The 26,962-nt window shown below is 39.3% G+C and overlaps 3 protein-coding genes across 6 annotated transcripts in view; 2 read left to right on the forward strand and 1 right to left on the reverse strand.

Annotated features, from left to right (window-relative positions):
- gjc2 (gap junction protein gamma 2) overlaps positions 1-11,629 on the reverse strand; it is a 62,198-nt gene extending 50,569 nt beyond the window's left edge. For both annotated transcript variants that reach the window (XM_049597638.1, XM_049597637.1), the window contains exons 1-3: positions 11,583-11,629; positions 9,966-10,099; positions 9,717-9,766 (exon numbers count right to left, since the gene is read on the reverse strand). The gene's annotated coding sequence lies outside the window, so the exon portion shown is untranslated. The remainder of the gene's footprint in view (positions 1-9,716; positions 9,767-9,965; positions 10,100-11,582) is intronic.
- higd1a (HIG1 hypoxia inducible domain family, member 1A) lies at positions 6,290-8,857 on the forward strand. 2 transcript variants are annotated; one of them, XM_049597657.1, is made up of 4 exons: positions 6,290-6,440; positions 6,934-7,008; positions 7,225-7,359; positions 7,730-8,857. In XM_049597657.1, the coding sequence occupies exons 2-4, from the start codon at positions 6,939-6,941 to the stop codon at positions 7,801-7,803; spliced, it is 279 nt and encodes a 92-aa protein (XP_049453614.1). In that variant the 5' UTR covers positions 6,290-6,440; positions 6,934-6,938; the 3' UTR covers positions 7,804-8,857. The 2 variants fall into 2 exon arrangements, with proteins under 2 accessions (XP_049453614.1, XP_049453615.1); XM_049597658.1 differs by lacking the exon at positions 6,290-6,440 and adding an exon at positions 6,559-6,744.
- Positions 11,630-11,683: 54 nt separating the features above from the next.
- ccdc13 (coiled-coil domain containing 13) lies at positions 11,684-19,621 on the forward strand. Of its 2 annotated transcripts, none has more exons than XM_049597625.1 (15): positions 11,684-11,812; positions 12,469-12,641; positions 12,832-12,986; positions 13,068-13,210; positions 13,410-13,493; positions 13,598-13,714; positions 15,714-15,818; positions 15,984-16,154; positions 16,233-16,409; positions 16,618-16,827; positions 16,902-17,002; positions 17,233-17,295; positions 17,395-17,526; positions 18,583-18,736; positions 18,863-19,621. In XM_049597625.1, the coding sequence occupies exons 2-14, from the start codon at positions 12,472-12,474 to the stop codon at positions 18,695-18,697; spliced, it is 1,743 nt and encodes a 580-aa protein (XP_049453582.1). In that variant the 5' UTR covers positions 11,684-11,812; positions 12,469-12,471; the 3' UTR covers positions 18,698-18,736; positions 18,863-19,621. The 2 variants fall into 2 exon arrangements, with proteins under 2 accessions (XP_049453582.1, XP_049453583.1); XM_049597626.1 differs by having other exon boundaries at positions 13,601-13,714.
- The last annotated feature ends 7,341 nt before the right edge of the window (positions 19,622-26,962 follow it).

The following is a 26,962-nucleotide window of genomic DNA, read 5'->3' on the forward strand; positions in this document are numbered from 1 at the left end:
ACACCCAGTGTGACTCAGTTGTAAACTGCATTTCATCAACAATTGGCCATTCTTTTCTGCAAGTTTTGTTTGTATTGGCAGTGAGAAGTTAAATGAATTTCCACATGTAAAGGAACATCTTTTTGTTCTTTAAATAATTCAATTGTCACAAGTGCCTACTGCATGTTACAGATGTAAGAGTAATGTTGTAATGTTAGGATGTGGGGTATCGCTTACAACCTGTGAGAGGATAAAAGACATTGGTGTCTAATGTCGTCTAAAGACGAGAGCAGTATATAGCAGTATAAAATGTGATCATTTGGTCAAATAAAGGCTATATTAAGCAGGTATGTGTAAAACAGAGATATTATTTGTACTCACCTTTAAGCTGTAATTACAGGGTTTTATAAAACTGACCTTGACCTCCTGATAAAACTTGAATGACAGATTACAAATGTGCAATTGTGAAACAGAAGCTGCTGAAGATAACACGTGCCCTGTTGCATACAGGTGTTACACAAAGGGATTTCCATTTCCACCACCATGATCACCATGTTGAAGAAATATAAGTATTGAGATAACTACATTTTTACTTAGTTTTGCTTTTCTCCACATTGTAAATATTTTACAGATGTAAGATATGTATATGTACAAATGTATATGTACAAATGTAAGATATCCATGATAAAACTGACCTTAACCTTCTGTAAAACTTTGTCAGATTACAAATGTATGAGCACCTGTGAAACAGAAGCTGCTGTCTCATACAGGTGTTACACAAAGGGATCTGCATTTCCAACATCATGATGACCCTGTTTAAGAAATATGTGCAACTATTATTGAGATAACTGCATATTTGCTCAGTTTTGCTTTTCTTTGAATTGTATGGAGTTAGATTTGTGTCTTTATTACATGTGAGAAAATAAATGATATGAGAGAAAAAAAATGAGAGAAAGTTTTCACACTGATAGCAAAAAATAATATTTGAGACTAAAAAAAGTTTTGAGAGAAAGTATTTTGTCATAGAATATAAAAAAATCGAGATTTTTTTTTCCAAGAAAAAAAGACTCTCTCTCAAAAAACTTTTTTTTTACTCTCAAATAGGTTTTTTTTGCTATCAGTGTGAAAACATTTTCTCTCAAAACACATTATTTCTCTCAAAACATTTTTCTTCTCTCTCTCAAAACCTAAGCCTTTACTCTCATGTCAGGATTTTGCTTTCGCTGCGAAAATAATGTCATGGGTGGGGCCACGTTCCTATTGGCCAGTCTCAATCAAATTGACAGCTGGGTGAGGATCGTCTTGGGAGTCGAATTTAACTGAATCATTCATCCACCCTGGTCGATTCACCGGCGTAATTTGGGAGCGGAGACTCCAGTGTTTGGGTAAGATGATGACACACAACTCGATGGGTAGCTAGCTGAGCAAGATGGTTATCAAAATCATTCCTATAATGAATCCCTTTTTTCACCTAACGTTATTTTACCGAGATTGTGTTATTAACTATACAGAGTTTTTGACACTAACTTTAACCAGCGCATGTCTACGTAACGTTAACCCCATGTTTTCATCATTGTTATCTAGCTAGCTAACGTTATGCCAACATGCTATTTAAATAGCTACGTTAACGTTAACGTAGCTATTTGACACGCGAGCAGCACAAATATAGGCTACAGACTTTACGTTAGCTACAGTTACAGCAAAATAACATAAATTAAGGCACTATAATGGCACTCATTATAGTGCCTTAAATAGCACATTGGCATAACGTTACCCATCGAGTTGTGTGTGTCATCATCTTACCCAAACAATTAACCTAGTCCCCAATCTGCATGTCTTTGGACTGTGGGAGGAAGCCGGAGTGCCCGGAGAGAACCCACGCTGACACGGGGAGAACATGCAAACTCCGCACAGAAGGGCTCCCACGCCCGGAATCGAACCGGCAACCCTCCTGCTGTGAGGCGAGAGTGCTAACCACCACACCACCATGCCGCCCAGAAAAAGGTTTTGAGAGAAACAATTTTTTTTTGAGAGAAAATGTTTTCACACTGATAGCAAAAAAATAATATTTGAGAGTAAAAAAAAGTTTTTTGAGAGAGTTTTTTTCTCGGAAATCATTTTTTAAATCTCAAATTATTTTTTTCACATTCTATGACAAAATACTTTCTCTCAAAACTTGTTTTAGTCTCAAATATTATTATTTTTTGCAATCAGTGTGAAAACCTTTTCTCTCAAATATTTTTTTTCTCAAACAAGTTTTTTCTCTCATATCATTTATTTTCTCACATGTAATAAAGACACAAATCTAACTCCATAGCATTATTAATATTTTAACAGAGAGTTGTGTAAACTTTTATAGGTGAACGTACACAAAATAAATAAAATTAAATAAGTGGATTTAATAAGTAATACGAAATTAAGTACTTAAAGAGCAATATTTTCAGGAGTGAATTCATCACAAGATCTTCTTCATATTCATAATCTTTTGAAAAGTAGAAAATGGAGCACAATTGTATCTTCTCAAAAAAGTATTTGAAATGTCAAGGGTTTTGTGATTTGTCTGTTCTGTGTTGCTCCCAGAGTAAGTAAATTGACATGTAGCACCACCTGCTGGAATTTATATCTTACTGGAAAAAAATGTATAAAGCAGCAGAGGCAGGGCGTTCACTGAACAACCATACAGTCTATGTGCGAAACCTACAACCTGTTTGTGAACTTTATTCATACAAGATATATTTAATTACTGTTTATTTCAGTAACAGTTATCTAGTGTTAGGCTAAAGGTGTAGATTTAGACTATAATTTATCAGCAGAAGAGAGTCAATTTTTACATAACAACATGCAAAGCACATCTGCAACACTAAAACATGTTTTGTTTTTTAAGATATTTTTCTGGGCATTTTACCTTTAATGGACAGGACAGGCAAGTGTAAAAGGGAGAGAGAGGGAGAGAGAGGATGACATGCAGCAAAGGGCTACAGGCTAGACTCGAACCCGGGCCGCTGCAGCAACAGCCTTGTACATGGGGCGCCTCCACTAAGCCACTGACGCCCCGACACTAAAACATGTTTAACTAGAACATCTATACAATCAGCACAGTTTCAAGGTGGACACTAAAGACCACCAATTCAGTATTTGACCAAATGTCTCCCCTTCTGTTCCTGAGTTAGGATGTTGAGTAATGGCTTGAAAAAGTTTTTGCAGAACATTATGATGCCACAGTGAAGGTGATCTTTGACCTTTTGGATATAAAAAGTCACCAATTCATCATTTTATTCCATCAGACATTCATGTTTAATGTTGTCATAATAAAAAAATGAATTCTTCAGTTACAGCCCAAAACATCTTTTGTGAGGTCACTGTGACCTTTGAACACCAAAATCTAATCAGTTTGTCCTTGAGTCAAGTTGTACATTTGTGCCAAATTTGAAATATTTCCCTCGCGGTGTTGAGATATCGCGTTTGCGAGAATGGGACCAACGTACAACCTAAGAACATAACACCTCCAGCCAAAGCTGTCGGGAACATGGAGGCATATAACAACAAGTCTTTGATCCATCTCTTTCATAACTGGACTTTAGACGATTTTACACTGGCTGCAGGTAAAGACTATAGCACAACAGTGTAGGAAAAACAACAGAAATAGATACACACAAAAAGACATTTAAGTACGTAGTCTACTTACTTACTTAGGATAAAAACACCAACATCAAGGAAAAATGACCAAATCAATTAAATCTACAAGTCTACAAAATCTTGCACACTAACGTTCCGCTTCTGAAATGCTCCTGGTGTGGAATGACGTGCAATAGATGGAACAAATCCAGGTGCCAGCGGGAATTGTCCCTCCCCACTTACTTACAGTGAAGATAGTGGTAGAGAAAACAAAAACAGTTGAGTGATACATGTGATATGGTGTCTAATCTTAGTGGATTATAACATAGCGGGTATGGAGTAAAATGAGATCAAACTTTTCTATGGATGTCAGTTTTTCAGCCATGATGAGGGCTGAAATGTGGCCTCAGGTTTGTTGTTTGTAGCTGCAACCCCTGCCAGCTGTTTAAGAGGAGTGACGAGTCAATGACTTTACAAAACAGTCAGTAACAACTGTGAATCACTGCAACCACAAGGGGTGTTGGAGCACACAGTGCGCACACAAAATGCTAGACTGATTGTTCCAATAATGGTCAGGATAAGCTGCGGTTGTTGGAAACAGACAGACAGACAGACAGACAGACACACACACACACACGCACACACAAAAGAAATGCTTAATCCTTATGCCTCTATGAATGAAAAGCTTGAATCGTATATGGATTTGATCTAACATCTTAATAGAGGAGGTATGCCTGTCTGAAACTACGACAAACTTTTAATCTATTTCATATGTTTTAAGCTGTATAACTTTATTGGTGGTCGTTGTAGGTTACTTGATGACAGGAGACCTTTTTTGTTAACTACAACATCATATCACAGCACTTTCTAATAGAGGTCAGGCCTCGTGAACATAAACTTAGAAGCACACACACACTTTCTTGTGCAGATATGAATGTGTGTGACTAAATTACTATCACTGTAAAGACGATTGAGTGATTGATTTTAATACCCCCCATAGTTTTGAATCTTCACAGTGAGCTTGTAAACTGAAGAGTAAAGATCTCACTTCACCACTGGGTGGAAATGTTGCCTTTATTTACAACATATGGCTCTTGGCTATTTGACTTAGTCAGTTGACTTTGGAACAGCTGTTTGATTTTAGTGTCATTTCCTTGTCTGTGCACACGGCAAAGTGAAAAGCTAAAATATAATATTACTTCTCCAGGTCAGCAAAGACATATGAGACATATGGACGGGGTCAGCAGAAGGTATAGTGTGAGGTATGACACCAGATAACACTATACACAAAATGGAAAGAAATATAAAATGTGGTTTCTGTGTTCTTGGAGGTTTTTCTGGAAGATCAACTGTTTGCAGGACTCCTTGCTTAAGCTTTAATCTGTGGTGCAGATCAGGGCCTGGTGCGTGATCAGAGGAAACTAATAGTGCATCATAATTACATGAAGAAAATGCCACAGGCCCATTAGAGCTTCAAAGCTGCGTTTGATTTCTACTCTCAGATAGCTTGAACACAATGCAGGAGCTTTCACAAAAGCGTGGCATGATGCTGTTGTCAAGATACCACATGTTTACTTTGCTGCTTCAGTTGGCATAACATTTTATGACATTAATTAACTTAGCAAATATTTCTATGTAAACAAATCTTCTTTAGTATGTCACTTGTGTGGTTTATTTGGCTGGTTTATGTCTGGGCAGAATAAGAAGTTGTTCAATTTAGAAGACAGATTTCTTCATTAAAATATACATGTGAACAAGATGCTCTAATGCTAAAGTGTTGATCATATGCTATTATTTGTAGAGACAATAATATAAATATACACATGCTGATGCTACTATAATTTATACTGTTAATGGTTGTGCCTTTGATGATATAATTATAAGACCTTTAATCACCTATTAACATCATCATCATCATTATTATTGCTGCTGTTATTCCTGTTGTTGTTGTTATTACTCAAACTAATTTAAGAGTGGGTCATAAATCTAAAAATGTGGACCATTAACTCGGACAACAACTAGACGTTTTGTCATCTTTTTTTGTTCCAATATTCTGGACCGGATGCAGCACGTTGCAGAAACGTGCCACCGGGAGCCCTCATGACAAGACCCCACAGTTACATCATCCCAGAGAGCAATACGTGAAGCAAGAGAGCTCCCTTCCAGCTACCTCCACCGTCGTTTAAACCCCGGTGAGGAAGGGAATAGCGTAAAGAGAGATTATACAAAAGCGCAAAGCAACGTGGTTTAACACCGCCCATTACTGAAGTGTTAGGTTCTTTCTTTTCTCCGATATTAAACAGGACATGATATGTACAGAAAAAAAACTGCAATGTGGTCAGCTGACTGCGTGAATGACTTTTGTGTTTCATTGCGAAACAGACGACACGCCTATCGGGCCGGCAGTACAATTTGTTTCAGCGTCTTTGTATTGAGACGGGAAGGCACCAGGCGATGCTGCGTTCATGACACATCGGAGTTACTATAACCATCAATCTGTTGCACTGCAACCAGGCAATTTTCAATTCAATTGTCTATTTGTAAGTTAAGATTAATTACTGACAAGCTCACTATCTAAGATACACAACTCTATTCTATTTTAGAGTACTATTACAAAGCATTTCCGAGGCGCATCTATTTTTACCATTTTGTCCTAGGACATGAACACAACACACTCCTGACCCTGCTGACGTCAGACCTGCGTGCGATGCTAGTTACATCACGTAGCCGGCTCATTACTTCCTTCATACAGTACATGAGATCTGAGGGACTAAACACTCCTAAAACCTCTCTCTATGATAATTTTTTCTACAGGCGACTCAAATAACAGCACCCTCCTCCATCAGGTAAGACTCAGCCCTGCCCACTGTGGCGTAATTGAGGTTTTATCTGATATCAAAACTGAAGTAATCGCTGGATTGTTTTATTTTATTATCTGGGGCGTTTATTTGGCCTACGTTCAAACTGTAAGCCACTCTAAAAGAGTATAACTAAGCATTGCACAATGGTTTATTTGTCTTACAATGCAGAACAGGTAGTCATTCAGGCCTATAAAAGGATGTGTCTTCCCCTGCCCTTCATGCGTAACCTCTGAGCAGTTCATGTGGTACTAACATACGATCTGAACAGCGAGTTAAAAACCAGCTTGGGGTACGACTTTAAACTTATTTTGTAGGTTCAAACTTCAAACTTATTTATATGTAATTAAGGTTTACAGTCAGGATTTAACATGGATCTAACAATGGATGGATTCCCTCTACACTGAGCCAGCATGCTGTGTTTCACAAATACCATCAAATATACGAAACCTAACTTTTCTCTTCTTTCTTTTCTATTTAGTCAAGATGTCTGCTTACGAAGAGAATGAGTCCAAGTTCCTGCGAAAAGCAAAGGAGAATCCATTTGTCCCAGTGGGTGAGTACAGTACATCTTGTGCAGACATGGTTACATAATTAAAAAGTTATATTAAACTAATTTGTATCAATTCAAATACTTTTAGTTAAAACAATATTGTTTTTTCCCCAGATGTATTCCAGTAGGTTTACGCCATGACTAATACTTAATACCAGACTCTGACTTTGTTTCAGTGAGTCTTCAATGTAGATTAATCTGTCTTTCTACTCTTCGCAGGAATGGCTGGATTCTTTGCCATCGTTGGGTACAAGCTTATGAGAATGAAACATCGGGGAGACACAAAAATGTCAGTTCACCTGATCCACATGCGTGTTGCTGCCCAAGGCTTCGTGGTCGGAGCCATGACCGTTGGTATGTAGCTTGGATCATTATGATCTCAGTTGCAGTGTTTCAGTTTGTGTAAAGCTGCTTTGATTTTTGTTTGTTTGGTCATTTAGTGGGACACTTTTTTTTTTTTTTAAATCATTGTCGTAACAAGTGGTTTGGAATAAAATGTACTTCTTTTGTTCAAAAACATTACTATTACAAATAAAGAATGAGACAACAATGCTGATGTAATCACCTCATATAACATACGTAGTTTGAACTAAAACTGTTACTGTTATAAAGGTCTGGATTTCAGCTGGGCATATTACAACCATTATTACTTGTCAATGATCAATGTTTTTAAGTAGACGTAAGAGTCGTTGTATAACTTCTCCCTCTGTTTCTTTGATTTTAGGGGTCCTGTATTCAATGTACAGAGAGTACATTGTAAAACCCAGAGAAGAACAGAAAGCAGCGCAACAGAAGTGAACATGGACTCTTACACTGACATTTTGTGTCCCTTAATATTACCTCATATTAAGGTGTGTGGAAAGTTTATTTTTTCAGATGTGTCATCATTTTTGATTGTGCACATCCCTTTAGCAGCTCACCTACACTGTAAATAGGTTTAACTTATTGGTCACACTTCATATCCTCAAAGTAGTATACCAGAGGGTCAAGCTATCACTTCCCTGTTGAGAAGGAGGTTCACTGATCTCAGCTGATTAAACACTGGTCACTCTGTGTCTGCGGTTGTAAACCCAGCTGGTTTGATATCAGTGTGGACAGGTGACATGACAGGTAGTTGTGTTGCCTCTTGTTTAAAAGGTTTCAATCAGTGAACATAAAAATAATTTGACAAAGATTTAAAAATTACCACCAATGGCAGGTAGACTGATGTTTTATTTTCCTTGTGTTTATTTTATTGTCTCACACCAGGCAAATTATTTGATGTACCAATGTAAGGATTTTTGCCAAATAAAAAATGATTGCACCTTTGCTGACGTTTATAAAAAAAGGGGGGCATCCCAGGGCATTAGGTATTGTTATGGAGGGCTTTGTCATCATGTGGTCTACAGACAAGGCGTGTGAGCTTACACGTTGTTCTAACAAGGACACGATTTGGTTTGAGACTCACCATGGTATCAGATTATAATGCAAAAAACCCATTTATAAAGTTATCACATCTTAAATGGAAACAAAACCATAAAGGTCTCTTGCAGAAATAAGTTCTTATTCGTTTTAAATATTGATTGTAAAGGCCAAGCCTCTCTTTCCTTATTTTGTGATACACATGGGTCCAATGTTTCATTACAGAAACTTCACAAATCTTCCAGAGACATATGAGCTAAACTGACTGAGGTAAACCTACAGACTGTGCAGTAAAATATCATGTAGCCTACCTTGTGATATGCTAACATAGATGCCTACTTAAGTTATTCACTGAGTTTTGAATCTTGTGTGCAAATACAGAACATGTTCTGGTGAAAGTTTCTTTGATTTTTTTTTTTTTTTTGGAAAATAAAAATCGCCACTCTCGCAATTCTGAAATTCTGTTGTTTGTTTTGAAACCTCTCCAAAGTGCACTGAATATAATTTGACTGTTTTAGCTTATTCATAAGAAATCCCAACATATACTCAGTTTTTAGCTTCTTGTTTGCTCCTAGCTAAAACACAAACAATCTAATACAATAGTTAACAGTTAGTTCGTATTAGAAACACTTCTCAGTACAACACACTACGATTCAACAGCCCCGCAAACTACAGCCTCCAGGGATGTAACAAAAGGTGAACATTAAAACATTTGTGACAACAGGATTTATTGAGGACGACATTCATTTTAGTTTGGTGTATCTTCACCTACTGTCCTTTAAGTGTACAGTTTATGAGACATTATGTCCTTGGATGTCAGGTCAAATGTCCTTACTTGAAACTCCTGGTAATTGGAAACTGTTTAGTGCTCACTTCATTGTGCATCACTTGATGTCCTAAAACCATTACACATCCCTGAACAGTAACCTGCTCCTCCCATCATATAAAATTGCTCTGCTTTGTCTCACTGATGTCTCAATGTTTAGTGCTTTGACGCACGCCCAAAGATCTTATTTCAACAGGAAATGGATGACATCAATTTAAGGTGGCAGGATGCTCTAAAAAGCTGTGTCATTGTGACTTGGACTTTCTGTGAGCATGATGCCAACTGCGGTTAATCAGGTTACACTGTGCTGCCTGCCACATAAAAATGCAGGTGGAGAGCACGGATGTCACGTACCTGTTTGGTTCTTCACAATAACACCTGCTGATGGTGTGTGTGTAAACATGACTATGTAAATCCTGTCACTTTCATCACTACTCATGCATTGTACAAACAATCAAATCAACATCCATAAGGTTGTCCTTACCTCCAAACCTGGGTCAAAGGATGGCACTTGAAAATCTTCCATTGGAATCACTATCAAATGAGAATGAATAAGTACTTTTCTGTTTCTAGAGTTTATTAAAACTAAGAATATATATATGGATGGGTGTGTTTGATAGGATTGGATGTATCCATAACAAGTATCATCCACTCTGAACATATAAAACCAATGTGCTATTGTGTATTTGGCATGACATGTTAGAGACTGTAGACCCCCTCCCAGTCTATTTACCTTTAGCAGTTTGACAAGAAAAGCTGCTTTGTGGAGTGTGTCGCCCTCTTGTGGTCATGTGGGACACTGGTTTACAACCTGGGGGTCCTAAGCTCCACTGGGGGGCGCCAAAGCTTCACAGGGGCTTGTGAGGCCTGTTAGGATTTTAAAAAATGTAAGACCATTTTAAAGAAATAAATATAAATACAAATGGAAATGATATTTAATATAAAATATTGTAGCGACACCCACATTTCCCAGCATGCTGGACTAAGAGGTTTGTAGTTTGCTGTTCAGTTTGCTGCTTTCTGTTTCATAACACACGTTTTTTGTTATTGTCTATGGTGTGTCTGTTCAGAACATGATGGTTTATGCTAGTTGTAATTTGTGGATTATGGATTATTATAATTTGTAGTTATTCTCCTGAGACCCTGGACATTATATTTTGGGTTTGCTGTGACTTATACTTTATTCTGCTTATGCCGATCCTGACACAAAAGTGGACAAGACACAAAACCTGATCAAATTTTATGTTTGAAACTTGTTTATTTGTGCTTAACAACATCTGTAGTTTAATAATGCACACAAATTTGAACAATTTTAGCAATACTAACAAGCTGAGTTGCTGTTAATTAAAAAGTACTCATTTAGGCACATTGGGACTTTATTATTGTATTATCGCAGCACATTATATAGACCAGTAAGGTGTGACAGACTCCTACAGACAAAAAGGACATTACTAGCTTGGACTGTGGAGCAAAGAAAATCCACACAGAGCTACAAAATGAATAAATCACAAGACTTTTAGAAATGTTTCAGAAATCACTTGCAATTTCGTTTTGCTCAGCCATGATCAGGTATTGAAATGAATGGTTTTGAGCAGTTTTAGACTTGAACAGTGACCTCTGACCCACAGAGTTACAAAATGGTGCATTGTTTTCCATTTTGTTGTTGCACAAAATGTTCATTCATTGACGTAAACTGTTTTATACTTAATTACAGAATTGCGACTATTAAAAATTGTCCTCATATGAGCACACTACTTAGTGATCAAAGACAATGATTAGTTTTTCAACTTATAAAGTCCTACTAATCCCAAATAGCCAGGAGAAACTGAAAGTATATGCCAAACAAAAGCTGGAGTCTCAGGAGGTTATTATATTCCCATAAGACAACTACTACTACTCACACTTTACTAATGAGTCCTCTTAGCAGGTTTTAAACACTTCTTTGTCTTTAGGTTAACACCCTTTAAACAAATACCTTCTTTACTGAGATTTATTTGACAAAAAATGAGTTTCACCTTTTGAAGTGTAGCTAAAGTAATGTCAAGATATTCACAACTACTAACCTTACAGCAAAACCAAATGTAACAGCACACAACAAGAAGCTAGACAGCAGTAACTGCTCTGGTAAAGTTTAACATTCAAGCTAGGACTTAATTAGTCGCGAGCTCGTGCACCTGTTACCGTTAGCTAACTTTTCTCCTCATTTCCCGCCTCATTTAATTATCTAAAACTATTCGCAAAATCCAAAACCGACTGACAGACACCACACTCAAGTCTTCTTCTTCAATTTTAGTGACTGACTTGTGAAAAATGCTGACAAATTGAAAAACATTTAACTTAAGTTACAGACCTGTCAACTTATGGTGAAGCTTAGGTAGCATTCAGCACCCTGCTGTTCCCATGACTACGCTCATGCTCTCGCGAGATCTTGTCCTCAGTCTCTGGAGTGCTGTTACTATGGATACAGTAGCGTCGCAATCAGTGGGGGAAGCTAACAGTTTCTTCACCTACGGTACAAAATGCTGCGGTGTAAATCAGCTTTTACTTTGTTTATAAGGACGCTACGGTGATAAATGACAGGTGAGCTATTTCTCTATTATCAGAAGCTTGTGCAATTAATATTATATGCCGTTTAATAAGGAGTTGGAAGGCTGGAAGTACAGTTCTGCTAGCTAACTATCGTTGACAGCCACTTAAAGTATCATAAACAGCAACGTTACCAATCGCTAAATGCTCCTGACGTTACGTTAAAAAATATCAGACTGTGTAGGCTCCTGACCGACCACATTTAGGTCAGTGGGGTCATCAGTAAGACCCCTGTACCTGACAGTCATGGACTAGCAACAAGAAGGAGGCACTTAAAGTTAAGCCATGTTGAGGAACTATAAAGAGAAGGACCTTGTTGTGCTGCTACTTACACAATGATTAACTAAAATTTGGGACATTTATTTTAAGGCGTTGTTAAACCTGGTCTGCCATGAAAAGAATAAGTAAAATTGAAGCTAAGATCAAGCTGGTAAAGGAGATGGTTATGTTCATTCAGCTAAAACAAACAAGTGAGGAAAACTGCATCACTTATTTGTGCTGCAGCCTTTAAATGGAGAGAAATTCATGTTTAAGTATCCATAATATTACTATAACCAAAATCCCACTCAATTTTAGCCACAATATGTATTCCTCCTGTCATTTCCCACTTTTATAAATTGATTATTTTCCTCTCATGCTATAAATCATAGATCATGGAGGATGACGAACTGAATGACTTGCGGCTCCAGTACCAGGCGCTACAAAAACAGCAGGAGAAAAGAAAACTGGCCAGGAAAAAGGAGAAAGAACCTAATGTCAGTGTTACTGAGGATGATCTGGATCTGTCTAAGCAAGGTATTCAGGCGGACGATGTCAAACACAGGTGAGTTTTACAAAGGCTAAAATAAATGTTTTCCCTCTATGCAGCTTAAATTGTTTTGACATTTTAAATTGGCACATGTTAGAATTCTACATTGGAAGTAGTCATCACCTGAATTGATATGAAAAATCATGTTTTTAACTTGCAATAATCACTGTCATCTATTCAGTGTTAATTTCAATTACCCCACTAGACTGTTACAGAATGAGAATCAAAATCAGAATTTGCTGGACCAGCTGAGGGAGCTCAAGGATGAAAACGGTCGGCTCTTCAAACTTCTCAGCGAGAAGGATTTTGAAATTAAACACCTGAAGAAGAAAAGAGAAGAAGAACGTCTGGCTTTAGCAGGTATAATACCATAGCCTTGCACCAAAGTAATGTTATAGGTACATCACAGCTTCCTCGTGACTTATCCAACCGTCCATTTAGGCACATCGGGCTTGGCAGGGGATATCGCGGCCACCAAGATTGTTGAGCTGTCCAAGAAGAATAGAGAGCTTACTGCTGAAATTGAGCAAGAAAAGATTAAAACCAAGCAAAACAGCAACAGAGTCAAAGAGCTTGAGAAAGAGGTAAAGAAAAAAACGTTTTGCATTAGGTGTGTCATTTAATTTGAATTGTGAATGGATGTTCATCATCTCAGCACACAACTGTTCTCAACTGTTTCAAACTATACAGTTGTCTACACTCCTGTTTTGAAAATGATCTGATTTATTACAGAGGAAATAAATGAATTAACAAATAAGTGTAATGTTCTTCTCCCCTCTATAGCTGCAGGCGGCTTTGGTGCACTCTCCACCTGGGCAGAGGGTTGATACAAAGGCGCAGGATAAGAGGTCATCTGAGGGCTGTGAGGTGATTATTAATGTACAAATTCACCAAGAGGGGATTTTTTTCATGTCTTCCCAACTTTAATGACGACACCTTAATCTGAATCATGCATCGTCTGTTCACAAAAGCAGGAAAATCCAGTGGTGAAATCTCTGCAGGAAAAATTAGCTGCTTCCCAGCTGAAAGTGACTGAGTATCGCAACCAGGTTCAATCTGTCAAACAGGAGTTAAAAGTAGCTCAGAAGGTAGCATCTTTTTTCCTGCCTTAAAGAAACACTTCACCCCGCAAATGACCATTTGTATGTTAATCACTCTGTGTTACGCTGAATTCAGGAAGACAACTTTTTTTCTGCATGCCTCCATAGTAAATGAAGAATCCAAAAACGGAAAAAGTCGAGATGAATTTAAGTCATGGGGACCACGTTTAAAGCAGCTGTGCGGAACTTTACGTTTTCGTTGATTGTAGTGCCCCTTTTGGTCGAAGCGGTATGACACCCATAGCCTGGTGTCGTAAAATTCCGACTGCAGCCAGCATTCGGCTTCATTTGTAAAATCTCGACTGCAACTGGCAATTACCACATGCATTTGTTTTGGAGAGCGAGAGGAAAATCATAAATGTTCTGGTGTAGCTCTGAATTTCTTATAAACTGAGGACAACTGCCTGCTGTATATTTGTGTTCATGGTCACAGTCACAGATAATTTTGTGGCGTTTGTTGTGACGTTACTAGACAAAAGTGGGGGTACGAACTAGGGACAGTTTTATGAATGGTAAAAAGTTCCACACAGCTGCTTTAACAACAGAAAACTAAATCAAAACATCCATCTACAAACTCTCACACAGCTTGTGCAGTACAAACCAAGTCTCATTTGCTCTGTACTTTCCAAACGCATGCGTTTGTTTTGCTAAAATACCAATATTTAACACATTTCACTCTCGAGCATTGATAAGAAGCACACCTGCACTATGTTACCTCTCACAGTGTCCGAACTGTAGTTAGGAACATGCTGGCTTTTTAACATTAATTTTAGCTTGGCTTGTTAATAGCTGGTAACTAGTTTCTTGCGGTCCGGACCATTTGCAGAAGGAAGAATGACAAGGCGTTCGGGTGCCTTCACCATCATTGACTTTATTGTAGTCTTCACCACAAAACAACAAACATGGGGTTTAACAGCAGCCCTGAGCTCATCTAGACACTTAATCCTACTGCCATCTTCACCATGTCACCCTGAGAGAGCTGCTTCCCTCCACTTACAACATGAAGTACATGTCACACTCTCACAGGTTACCCACAAGGCCACAGCCCTTAAAGGGATAGTGCACCCAAAAATGAAAATTCAGCCATTATCTACTCACCCATATGCCGAGGGAGACTCAGGGGAAGTTTTAGAGTCCTCACATCACTTGCTCCACACAACTCCACCTAATGGAGGCTGACAGCAACCCAGATTAAAACGTACAAAAACACATAATTGAAACCACAAAATATCTCCATACTGCTCGTCCGTACTGATCCAAGTGTCCTGAAGCCCCGACATAAAAAGTTGTTTAGAAAAACGTCATTTGAACTCTGTTTTTAGCCTCACTGTAGCCTGCAGCTCTAACTGCCTCTCTGTGCACCATGCTCACGTGCACGCACTTTTTATGTCGGGGCTTCAGGACACTTGGTTTCAATTATGTGTTTTTGGACGTTTGAATCTGGGGCGCCGTCAGCCTCCATTAGGTGGAGTTGTGTTGCTACCTCCTCTCCCCTTGGATCTCTGCAAGTGTTGTGAGGACTCTAAAACTTTACCTGACCCTCCCTCGGCATATGGGTGAGTAGATAATGGCTGAATTTTCATTTTTGGGTGCACTATCCCTTTAAAGGGGAAAAAGGGTGGGCTGGTAACAACTGTCTATGCAAAGTGTTTTGTTTTAGCAAAAACGCATATGTTAAAGAAGTCATGAGTGTACGACTGGTTACGACTTGAGTTCATAAATAGATTTGTTGATATAGTTCTGCTCCCTATGACTTAAATCAACAAGATTTTTATCAGTTTTTGGGTTCTTCGTTCATTATAGGCATGTGAGAAAAACAAAGTTTTTTTCTTAAATTCACTGTAACATGGGGTGAGTAAATGATACACAAATGACCATTTAGCGGGCAAGTATTCATTTATGTTGAGCTGCTCAAGAAGAATATCACATATTCATATTATTAATCATCAGTGACTTCTGTATTCCAAAATATGATCTGCTACCGTAGGTTTTAATCAATGAGGTTGGAGAGGAGGTGAACTTTCAGCAATTACTAAGCTGCCCTGGGAGCTTTCGAGGTCGCTCTCAGCAGATACTGGCTCTTCAGACAAGGGTAAGCTAAAAATGATGAATTTTGTCATAATGGGCTTCTCAAATAAAGTCATCAAGTTATTTACAGAGTTAATAAAGTGCTTTGCAAAGTCACTAATATAAGATAGCAGACATATAAAACAAATACATAAAACTGACATTAACACAAGTGGGTATTGTGCAACAGGTGCGGGACCTTGAGCAGCAGCTGAACCAGTCAACTCAACAAAGACAGTCATGTGTCCCGAGTGCAGAGGAAGAGTTTCTGGGCATGGGGGTCCTTCAAAAAACCCCTCCTCAAGACAGGAACCTCACCTACATCCGGACCATCGAGAGGGAGAAGAGGGAGGCATTTGAGGTGTGTATACAATAGCTGGAAATAAAGGGAAATGTGAATTTGTTGATGAGGCCCTGCTCTCCTTCCACAACTGCACAGAGGATCTCAGCAGACTATGAGGCCCTCCTGAAAGACCACGAGGATGTAAGGAAAAAGCTGGATGCCTCTAAAGCCAGGAACAAGTCTCTGTCTGCTGAAATGAAATCTCTGAAAGCCCAGATCTCTACTCTCCTGGAGAAGGGTAAACATGATGATGAGCTTGTGGATGCCCTGCTGGTAAGGCACTGAATGTTAATGTTAATATATGTAATGGTCTATTAACTCCTCAATTCAGTTCTTGTTACACAGACCAAATACTAATAAATAATCAGGGATTTCACGTCTCTTTTTACGAGTTAAAATAAGCCACAGACTACAGATGGAAGGATCTTCTGCGTGTCCGTGCCTTGTTCTAAGCAATAATTGTCCCCTCTACCTCTGGCAGAAGCAGCAGACTCAGATGCAGGAGGTGCTGAGACGACTCAGCCAACAGCAGAACGTGCAGAACAAGGAGACCTGGCGTAGCCCGAGACAACAGCTGAGCAGCGAGCCCTCAGAGTACAACGCTCTTATCCAGAAACTGAAGCAGATGGTTGAGGAGAGAGAGGTCAGGATCAAAGAACTAGAGGAGGAAATCCAACAGCTCTCTGTCAAGGTAAAAAAAAGAGAGGCAAAATTATGGGAACAACGTAGAAGCTCAGCAAAAATAATGTTGTATTTGATTTGCAGGAAGAGGGCATGGAAAGAGAGTCCAGCTTCAAGACAGCCGTTTGCAGTTCAGGATTTCCTCCTGAAGAGGGAGGCATTAACAAGAGAATAACATCCTCAGGGTATGTATGCTATTGATAAACATGCTAAATTATCATTTGAATATGAATGCATATAATATTACTTTAATGTGATTTGAGACTGGGGTCTAAGACATTTTGTCTGGCAAGGGTTAATTATTCAGTCTGGCTAATGGGGGACTTTCTATAATCGGGTTACTGATTTTGTTTGATGCCTCACAGCTTTGCCAGAGAGGGATTTCTGTTAATATAACTGTGTCACCTTTTTCCAGTTCAGTCTCTAAATTCGGTCATAAACTGGTGCTGCCTGCTGTGGGAAGTAGTGCAGAATTCAAGTAAGTGGAGATAAATTTCCTGAAACATTGTTACACATAAATTTATGTACCACTGTGAAATTAACAGCAAAATATATTGTTGTATCCTTTTGTTGTCAGAAGTCCGAGTTCTTCAAGATGTCCACAATGTTCAGCTGATGTGAGCGCGCTGATGACCCAGTGTGATGAATATAAAAACATCTGTGTGGAGAAGGACCAACTCCTTGAGCTGGTTAACATCCTACAGACAAAGTAATTACTCTTTAGACTTCTTCAATTTATTGTCCTTTATTTCCTACTGTCAGTGGTACATGGTGTTTGTTGTTGCTCATCATCACTTCTAACACAGATTCATCTGTAGCTTTAAATCTGTTGATTCAAACAAAATACCACAAGAGAATACGTTAAGGCTTTGTGCCAGCAGCATTTGTCATAGATGGTCTTCAAAGGCAAGAACCTTGTATTCTGTTACCTTTCTGTCTGAGGATGAAGTCTGAGAGCACCAAGCAAACAGCAGCTGAATAAAGAATCAGCAGTATCTTGTTGGTGTCCTCATCAAAGGTGGTGATGTAGGACTGTTTTCTGTGGACGTGATCCAGTCTGTCTTTAAGACTAATGTAATGTAATGTAATATAATAAAATGTCAGTATTCTGAGCTGAGCATGAAAAACTGCCACAACAAAGGACAAAACAGCATGAATCCTATTTCCTCAGGTGTCATTATCCGTGTGTGTGCGTTTATTTGGAGGGTTTGTTTGATTGGAGGTTCGTTTATTGATCCCTATGAGGAGCACTGAACCTTTGAGATGCTATTTTTCGTATGACATATATTTTCATTTGGCAATTTTGATGTTTTTGTGCATCTCAGACATCAGAATGACCTTTTCTAAAAAAAAATGTGATTGAATGCTGTCTCGCTGCACCACTACAATATTCAGTTCATTTGTCGTCCGTTGTATGTGCCCACTTCAAGGCCACTTTTTATTGCTTTCTGTTTCCGTTGCTTACAGGGTTGCTTCCACTTAACCTTGGAGTCCTTTTCATTCATTTATCCAGTTAAAACCATGACTGAGGCGTGCACTGAAACCAAGAGTTGTCCTTTGAAGGCTTCATATTATTGCACCCTTTCACTGAAATTCAAAACTAGACATTGCATGTAGCAGACATTAAGGCAAATAACTTAATTTTAACATTAATGATTTAGCATTAATGATTATAAAATATACTGTAGGCAACAACTTATTCAGTTTTATTGTGTTATATTGAAATTGATTTCTAACTATCAAAGACCTTGCTTGAATCTTCCAGAGAGAAAGAGTTGAACCAGAGGTTTTTGGAGGCGGAACAGAAGTACCAGGAGGAGCGCCGCAGGACAGTGATCCTGGAGCAGCAGCTGGAGAGGACAAAATTAGATTCCAAGTAACGACTGTCCAGACAGCAAGGGTAGAACTGGTATGCCAAGGTCAGTAACAGCATGACATGTCAAAAATGTCAAGCAAATTTTTATTTATTTAATGTCTTTTCAGCGCACTGACTTAATTTCTCCCATGTCTGTCTCACCTCTGGCCAACATGACTGTGTCCCTTAGGAGCTGTGTCCCTCAGCCCCAGGGTGGCAGGACTCAGTGAGGAACAGGAACTGAATAGCAAACTGAACACTCTCCACCAAATCGCTGGCATTTGGAAATGTTTTATTCTAACTTTGACGCTACTGTGGATGTCTTGCACTGATGATGATTTTTATTTTTCCAATGATAAGATTTAAACTAGATAACAGAGATAATAATGCATGGCAGTGGACATGCTGGCTGCACAGAGATGTTCATGTTGCTCGTGTATGTCGTCTCCTGACTGTTCATTTAGCTGGAGGAAACAGAGGCACTGAGGGCATCGCTAAAGAGCACTCTCCACCGTGACCTGCAACTCTGCAGTGACGAGATGAGACAAGCCAAGCATGTTTTCCTGCAGGCTCTGTGACAGCCCAGACTAGACACTAACCAGGGGAACTGGCTGGTCCCTGCTCAACCTCACGTCCAGCTGAGCCCTACCTTCTCCTGTCACACATGACAAACAGCAGCCTGCAGGAAACAGGCTCTCCTCTTCTGTCACACAAACGTCATACGGATCTCCATTTGAATCATCAAAAGACAGTTTATGTTGGTTGCTTCGTGCGTTTGGTGGCCTCAGTTTAAGCGCTCGAGTATCTTGAGTAGCGGGGCTTTTAGCTTAACCCTGATGGCATCAGACATGTTCCTACTGTTTACTGAAATGCTTGATGCTGATTTTGTCTGCTCGCTGTTTTATAAATGTCACTGTCACATTTTATTAAATCTATCCTCTGCTGTTAACCTTAAGTGCATTTCAGGTATAGAGAGCAAAAGTGTCTGTGTTTAAAGTATTTTTGTAAGGTAATGAGACATCCAGTCCAATCAATGACAGGGCAACCAAATCTTCACCAAATGTTTATAATATATTGTTTACATTCATAGCTGTGACCTTCCTAGAGTTTTTTTGGCCCCAGAAGGTTGGACATAAATGTGTGACAGGCCAAGCCAAATAGTAAACACCCCAGTTAAGTTCCCCAAAACGTCAATATCCCTTTTAAATATTACCGCTAATCATTTCTGACTTCTGACCAGCTGTGTGGGAATAGTGGTTGTAAATGAATGCGGGCTCAAGCTGCACAAACTCCCACTGTAGTCCTCCACACGCTCCCCAGAGCATGTCACACGTATGTACAGCATGTGATATTTGCTTCTTAAACCAAAGGTTGTCTGGATATGCGTAGCCTGGTGGGAGTGCCCTTCATACTTACATTCATGCTAACATCCGAGTTATTTTCTTCCGATGTAGCCAACAGGATTTCAGCAGAAACCCCCCCCCCTCGACCCCTCCTGCTTCTCCTCTCCCTCCACATCACGCTTAATTTAAAACCATGGCTGAGTTAGTGTGCTGCTTCAAATACCGCACTATTTCTTCCAGGACCCTGTGGGAGATTGGCAGGTCCCCATTGGACTGAGCGAGAAAGTGCCACAAGACAAAAATATCAGAGTTTGGACGTGATGAAGAAAGCCTTTATGCTCAGAGAAACAAAAAACAGCTTGTGTTGAATACCTCCTGGATAGAAGGTGAGGCACCCTTTAATGTAGTCGGGTGAGATGTGTCACCGGAGGAACGGATGAGATACCGTAAGCTTTATGACTACATGCCCTGCAGAGCTGCCAAATGTGTATCAAATGTAGCAATGTGCGTCAGAAAGGGTGTTGATGGAGCAAATACTTGTCATGGTCCCTAACTGCATCTGATTCCAGGCAAAATGTTTAACTTAATAAATTTTTGTTTGGTTGTTTTTCAAATCCGCCATAACACAAACTCATAAAAATGTAGTCAGTGTTTGTGAGCATGTGGAATATTTTCTCAAACATGTAATCTGAATTTTTTATTTGTGGTACTTGATAGGAACCAGGCCAAAGACTGGTTTTAATTCAAGCCTGTTGCTGTTTGATACGCATTTTACTGTGTGATTTAAGTTAAAAACCAATGTAGTCGTAGATCAATGTGACTACTCCTGTTGACTTCAGTCATTAAAGAGTGTCATCACTTTCAAATAAATTACACTTCACCAAACAATTTTAATATTGTTTTATGTAGCTGTATTACGCAGAAAGGTGTAGATTTATTCCAAAATGCCCAATAACCCACCAAACCAAACACAAACTTATGTAAACACAGCATACGTAAACAGCCTCACCTATTTGTCATTCCAGGTTTGAATGACTCCTTTCTCCATCCTTCTCCTCAGAGGTATTCCCTCGTTCTGGACCAATGCTTCCTGCAGACCATTGACTGCATCCAGAAACTAAAGTAAATAGTGGAGCTGTGAACGCAGAGGTTAAAGTTAGCCATCAGTATATGAGGGATCTGTGAACTTTACTCAGGCCAGAAAACGGTTTGTGCCTCTATGAGTCCATTCATCTCCCAGTGCCTCTCATTTACATGTAATGGAAAGAAAATAAACAGCGGAGTCCTAATGTGCTCATTTACAGTAAGTGGAAATAAAGTAATGAGCTGCTATCTTTACCAAGACAGCAGCACAGCAGTGATAAGCACTTTTTGTTACAAACAAAAGAGTCCACACACTGTGTCTGTAAAATTGTTCCTGACACTGACACCCAGGATGAGGCATGGGGGCGTTCGCTGCAGTCATCCACAATTCATAGTAATGTGTTGACGAGACAAGTTCTGTCAGCAGATTATCTGATCTTGGTTTTGATCTGAGCCTCTTCCTCTCCTATTTCAAACTTTGGCTTTGCTTGCAGTTTGCCAATTAGACAGTCTGGTGCAATGATGTCAAAACTGCATGCTCCTGTTTAGTAATTTTGTTTAGTTATGGCATCACTAGATGGCAGTATGGCTAGTCATGTACTGCACGTAAACCACTTCTTAAGGGTTTTTTTTCTATATTATTGTACTGCAATAATGTGGACTGGAGGCCAATTAAACATATGCATTGTGCTTAATCTGTTGAACACAGCAATATCGTCCTGTATCCATTCAATGCAGTACATTTTAATTGCCATTCCAATGACCTAGTTGTGATTAAATCAATAGACTAAAGAAAAATGGTCTTCCTGCTTCTATGCTTCTAGAAGCAGTTGTGAACAGAAGAGTAAATAAATATGGTAAATACAATAATGATACAGTAGCAATGTTCTTCAGAGGCTGTATTGTCTATTTGAATTAGACACACAGGAAATCACTGGAGGGGTGGTGGTGCAGTGGGTAGCACTGTCACCTCACAGCAAGAGGCTTCCATGTTTGAGCCCGTTTGGCAGCTTGGGGCCTCCTGTGTGGAGTCTGCATGTTCTCCTCATGTTAGCGTGGGTTTCCTGCAGGTGCTCCAGCTTCCTCCGACAGTCCAAAGACATGCAGGTTAGGTTCCTTGTTGATGTTAAATTGCTCTTAGGCAGGGATGGGTAGTATTTCTATTACTTGTATTTAAAATACTTATTTATTTTGTAATTTGTATTTGATAAGGCCGATAAAAAGCAAATGTAATTTGTAACAAAATACTTTTGAGTGGAGTAATTTTGTATTTAAAATACTCAAAATACTTTCTCCACGAATCAAAAAACAAAAATAATAGGCTACAGATTCTTATAATATTGGATTTAACAATATTTTTTACTTTTTTTAAAATATTTTTATCAATATATTTTTTTAAACTTGGGCCATTCAATGTGCCCTTCAATGACCTAGCGGTCTGTTTTACTGGACTCTGCATAACATTGTATGTTGTGGTTGATGCTTGGGATGAGTATGCTACAAATGAATTGCCTCACGTGGGATCAATTAAGTTGTCTGAATCTAAATCTGAATCTATAAATAATATTTTAGGGTAGCCTACACCAAATTGTGAGAAAACAAGCACAGATTTGCAATAGCTGCGACCAAATTTGCTACTATCACGCCATTAACAGATGAATCACGGTTGTTCTTTCTGGCATAGTTACTTGTGGTCTTTAATTGTAGCATGTACCTTTTGAGCATTTTTGGTCAAGGACTTTTTGAGTTATTCACAAAAAGATTTGAATCAGTTAGTATAGCGCCACCTATGGATGAATCGTGGGCATTCTTTCTGGTATAGTTACTCATGGTCTCCAGTTGCAGTATGTAAATTTTGAGCATTTTTGGTCAAGGACTTTTTGAGTTATTCATGAAAAGCTTTGTGGAACGACCAACCAACCAACAGAGTGACCTATAGAGCTGCGGCTCGCTGCTAAAAAAGAAAAAGAAAAAAGTATTTTCTGTATATGAAAATACAAAATACATGTATTTTATTTTGACACATTTTCTGGCACCAGTATTTTGTATTTTATTTTGATACATTTATTTGAGGGGTGTTTTGTATAAAAATACATTTTGCCCATCTCTGCTCTTATGAGTGTGAGGTATGAGTGTGAGCATGATTGGTTGTCTATAGTCACGTTTCCATTACAGTTTTGCGCAAAATAAATGCGATATTTCTAAAGTTTCGACAAAGTACAATTGCGACTTGCAGGTGTTTCCATTAAAAGGTGTTTTGGGTATGGGCCGCAATCCTTGTAAAATCTCGTCCTGCGAGACTCCACTTTGTTTGCGGAAGTAAGACAGACATTCCAAATCTCCTGCGAGCTGGAACAATCATCTTGGTTGCCACTGCTGCTGTTGCAGTAGTCTACAACCGAAGGCGAGAGCGAGTGGTATTCCAAAGGCAAAGTCCTTACATGTGGTAGTGACCACGGATAAAGGATTTCTGTGAGAGGATCGTGAACGAGAAATTCACCGAGACGGTGACGTATATTTGCGAAAAAAGTGTTTCCATTACACTTTTGCGATATACTTCTATATCGACACCTCTAAAAAACCACCTCATGAGAGCGTAAAAACTTTTTCTCGATATTTGAGAGTTTTTTTCAAAATGTAGGTGTTTCTATTACCAGTTTTTTTTTTTAAATTGCAATATTTAGGTTTTGCGCATTTCTAGGGTTAATGGAAACACACTTTATGACTGTGTTCACATTACAGGGCTTAATGCTTGTTTCTGAATATTTACCCAGATCCGATCTCTCTGCCTAGACTGCCCACTTTCATGTTTGAAGTAACCCATCTCTGACATCAGTGTGAAGAGATCTCTGCTCTGAATTGCCTCACATGCAACCAGTAATGTCACATGATATGGAGAGTTTTACAGGGGAACAGCTTGTCCAAACTTCAAACTCTTGTCAAGAGCTACATTCCAGTGCCTCTGTCGGTGCCTTATGGCCATGCTGTCACAACATGTAGGCAAGCTATCCCCCATCAGAAAGTGTCTGGCAGTCAGTCTTTATTGGCTGGTGACTGGGGCAGCCTAACGCAGCAGCTGTACGGCTACAGCAGCTTTCTGTGGTTTCAAAAGACTGTTCCAATCTGGTCTCCCTCCAAAGTCATTGGAATCCGGCACTTGGTCAGTGACTCCATTGTTTTTCAACAGCTCTCTGTGGCGTCGGAGGAAAATGCTGCAGGACAACGATGAACGTTAAGATGACGGAAGTCCAAGTAGGTTGGGTGGGAGGGGTGATGGATGGGTCCGACACCCACCAACCGGTGTTCACCTCCGTTAAGAGAGTATAGGCAAACCCTGTTCTTTTTTCCTTAACCCAAACGTGTGCGTTGGCAAAACGTAACCACGTGCATTTGTTGTTGAAGGAAAAAAAATGTTGATTATGGTGTTCCGATGTAATGCTTTTATTTTGAAAGACACTGTATGCATATGGTTCATTTCCTGTGAAAACTAAACTGTATTATGAAAACAGACAATGCATGTAACAAGCTGAATTTGACACAGTGTCCCAGAACTTCAACAACCAGCGCACCCAGGGTACCTTGCACGTCATATCTCAGCGTGGAGAGTGCATGACCAAACTTCGATATGTGACACGGTCGGAGTTAGAATTTGTTGACCGCTCAGACACTGCGTGTTGAGTGATCTGCTCCTGCGCAATGAAATATAAAAACCATGGGTGTATAGGAAAAACACATGACTTCTAATATGACTGTTCTCACAGCGGTCACATATCCAGTGATCGGATATGCATCACATTTCCAGATCTGAGTGGATCGGATGTGAACGTAGCCTATGTGTCAGCCCTGTGATAGTGTGGCGACCTGTCCAGGGTGTACCCTGCCTCTCGCCCAATATCAGTTGGGACTGGCTCCAGCACCCCAGAGCCCTGAACAGAATAAGCAGTTACAGAAAATGGACGGAATATATGGTGGTGGTGACTTTACTATAGAGGATCCCAGCTGTATTTTTTACTTCTAAGATACTTTCTATCAACAATGAAAAGAGCAAAGCGACCCTTGACCAAACTCTGAAATGGTGACAGCATTACTGAGAAAACTGCTATCTTTCAGTTGCAGCTCTCCACAGTCTGAGCCTTGTCTGCCCCCAATTGCTGTTGCTGTCACTCTTGACTCTAGAATTGAATTGCTTTATATGTTCTGCAATAATCAGTCCCTTCAGGAAGCAATTGACCTCCTATCTGATGACAGTCTTGGCAAAGTTGCTGAAAAAGTTGCTTTGTTGTAATTCAGTATCTAGTACTCTTCACCTCAAAAACCACCTCTTTCAGAGAAGAATGACATTGGGTATTTATTTAGTTATTTATAGCCATGTACTAGAGCTGGATGTTTGAATCACTGGCTGTGTCATGTCCATCATCAGTGGTGTGGATATCCTTATTGTTTCAGACACTGTGAGATGGAGTTCCTTGAACACATTTGTTTCACGCATCCTACCACGCATGCTGACACAATATCTCTGACATTTTGCTCATGAGTACGATCACTGCCAGTGGAATCTGCTGCTTTCTGCGGATGTATGCATGAGCACGGCTGATCACAGGCTTCTGATTTTTGTAGTTTTACCTTTATCTGAGAGTTTGTAGTAGAGAGAGAGAGAGAGAGAGAAATAATTGCCAGAGACAAAAGGGGATGGCATGCCAGCTGAGCCACCTCGACGCCTCAGGAGGCTGACAGAGAAAATACTGCCTGTGCATGCTTTATGAATATAAATGTGCAAAGCTTTGTTTTGACACAACATTCATCTCTGATAATTAATACTTAATAGGTCCTCATTATCTCTGCGCAGACTCATTAACTCTCTACATGTAGTATGCTATGTAAAGATGGTATGCAATCGATGTAATCCGAAAAACAAGATGCCCAGATATTTCAAGATGTTTTGAAGATTCCCAGACAATCCTAATGAGCTACATTATTAAAACAAGTTCAACTCAATTTAAAAATGAACATATGTTTTGTTTGTTTCCGTCAGCTGCTGCATCCTGAACACGCTGTCAGCTGTTTCTGCCTCTGTTTCTTATGTAACTGATTTCTCACACTAGAGATAGTCTGTAAAAAAATATGTATTTGTTAAACACAGCAGACGTTTCCAGGCCTTAAAAGCTCTACCATCTTAATTGTCCTCCCCCCACTGATACCAGGCTCTAATGGCTCCAAGCGTGTTTCTTCTATCACACAGAATCTAGCTCATAAGACGGCCATAGGACGGAAATGTCAAACACTCACTTTGTCCCACTGGAGGAGGCCTTTTGACTCCCCGTGTTACAATCAGATAAGTGATTTGACCTTCAGTGTTTGATGCTTGAAGATGCAACGTGCCCGTCTTAACCTATTCTCGACCAACACATTAAAATAGAGATGTCATTCTATTAATTTATTTACTCCAGAATTTTGTTCATGCTATTGCTACATGATAGATGCATGAGTAAAAAAGAATTTTGAAAATATTAAAGGGCCAGTGTGTAATATTTGGCATGGTTTATTGTCAATCTGAATCTGAATCTGAATATTCTACCCATTAATATGTTTATACAAGTATATGATCGCTATAAAATAAAATTCGTTTGGTTTTTGTAGCCTTATAATTATGCTTTTTATATATATATATATATATATAGCAAGGGCCTTGCTTTATAGAGGTCGCCATCTTGCGCCGCCATGTACGTAAGGCAGCCCTAGTGGACAATCCAGCCAGCCAGAGAACGTGTTTCGCGTGTATAAATGAACCAATGAAGACAGCGGAAGGAAGGAAGAAGGAGGAGGAAACAGCAGAGAGTGTTAGTAGTTTGTCAATAGAGAGTAGT

This window comes from Epinephelus fuscoguttatus, linkage group LG15 (genome assembly GCF_011397635.1).
Source record: "Epinephelus fuscoguttatus linkage group LG15, E.fuscoguttatus.final_Chr_v1".
In the NCBI taxonomy this organism is placed as follows: Eukaryota; Metazoa; Chordata; class Actinopteri; order Perciformes; family Serranidae; genus Epinephelus; species Epinephelus fuscoguttatus.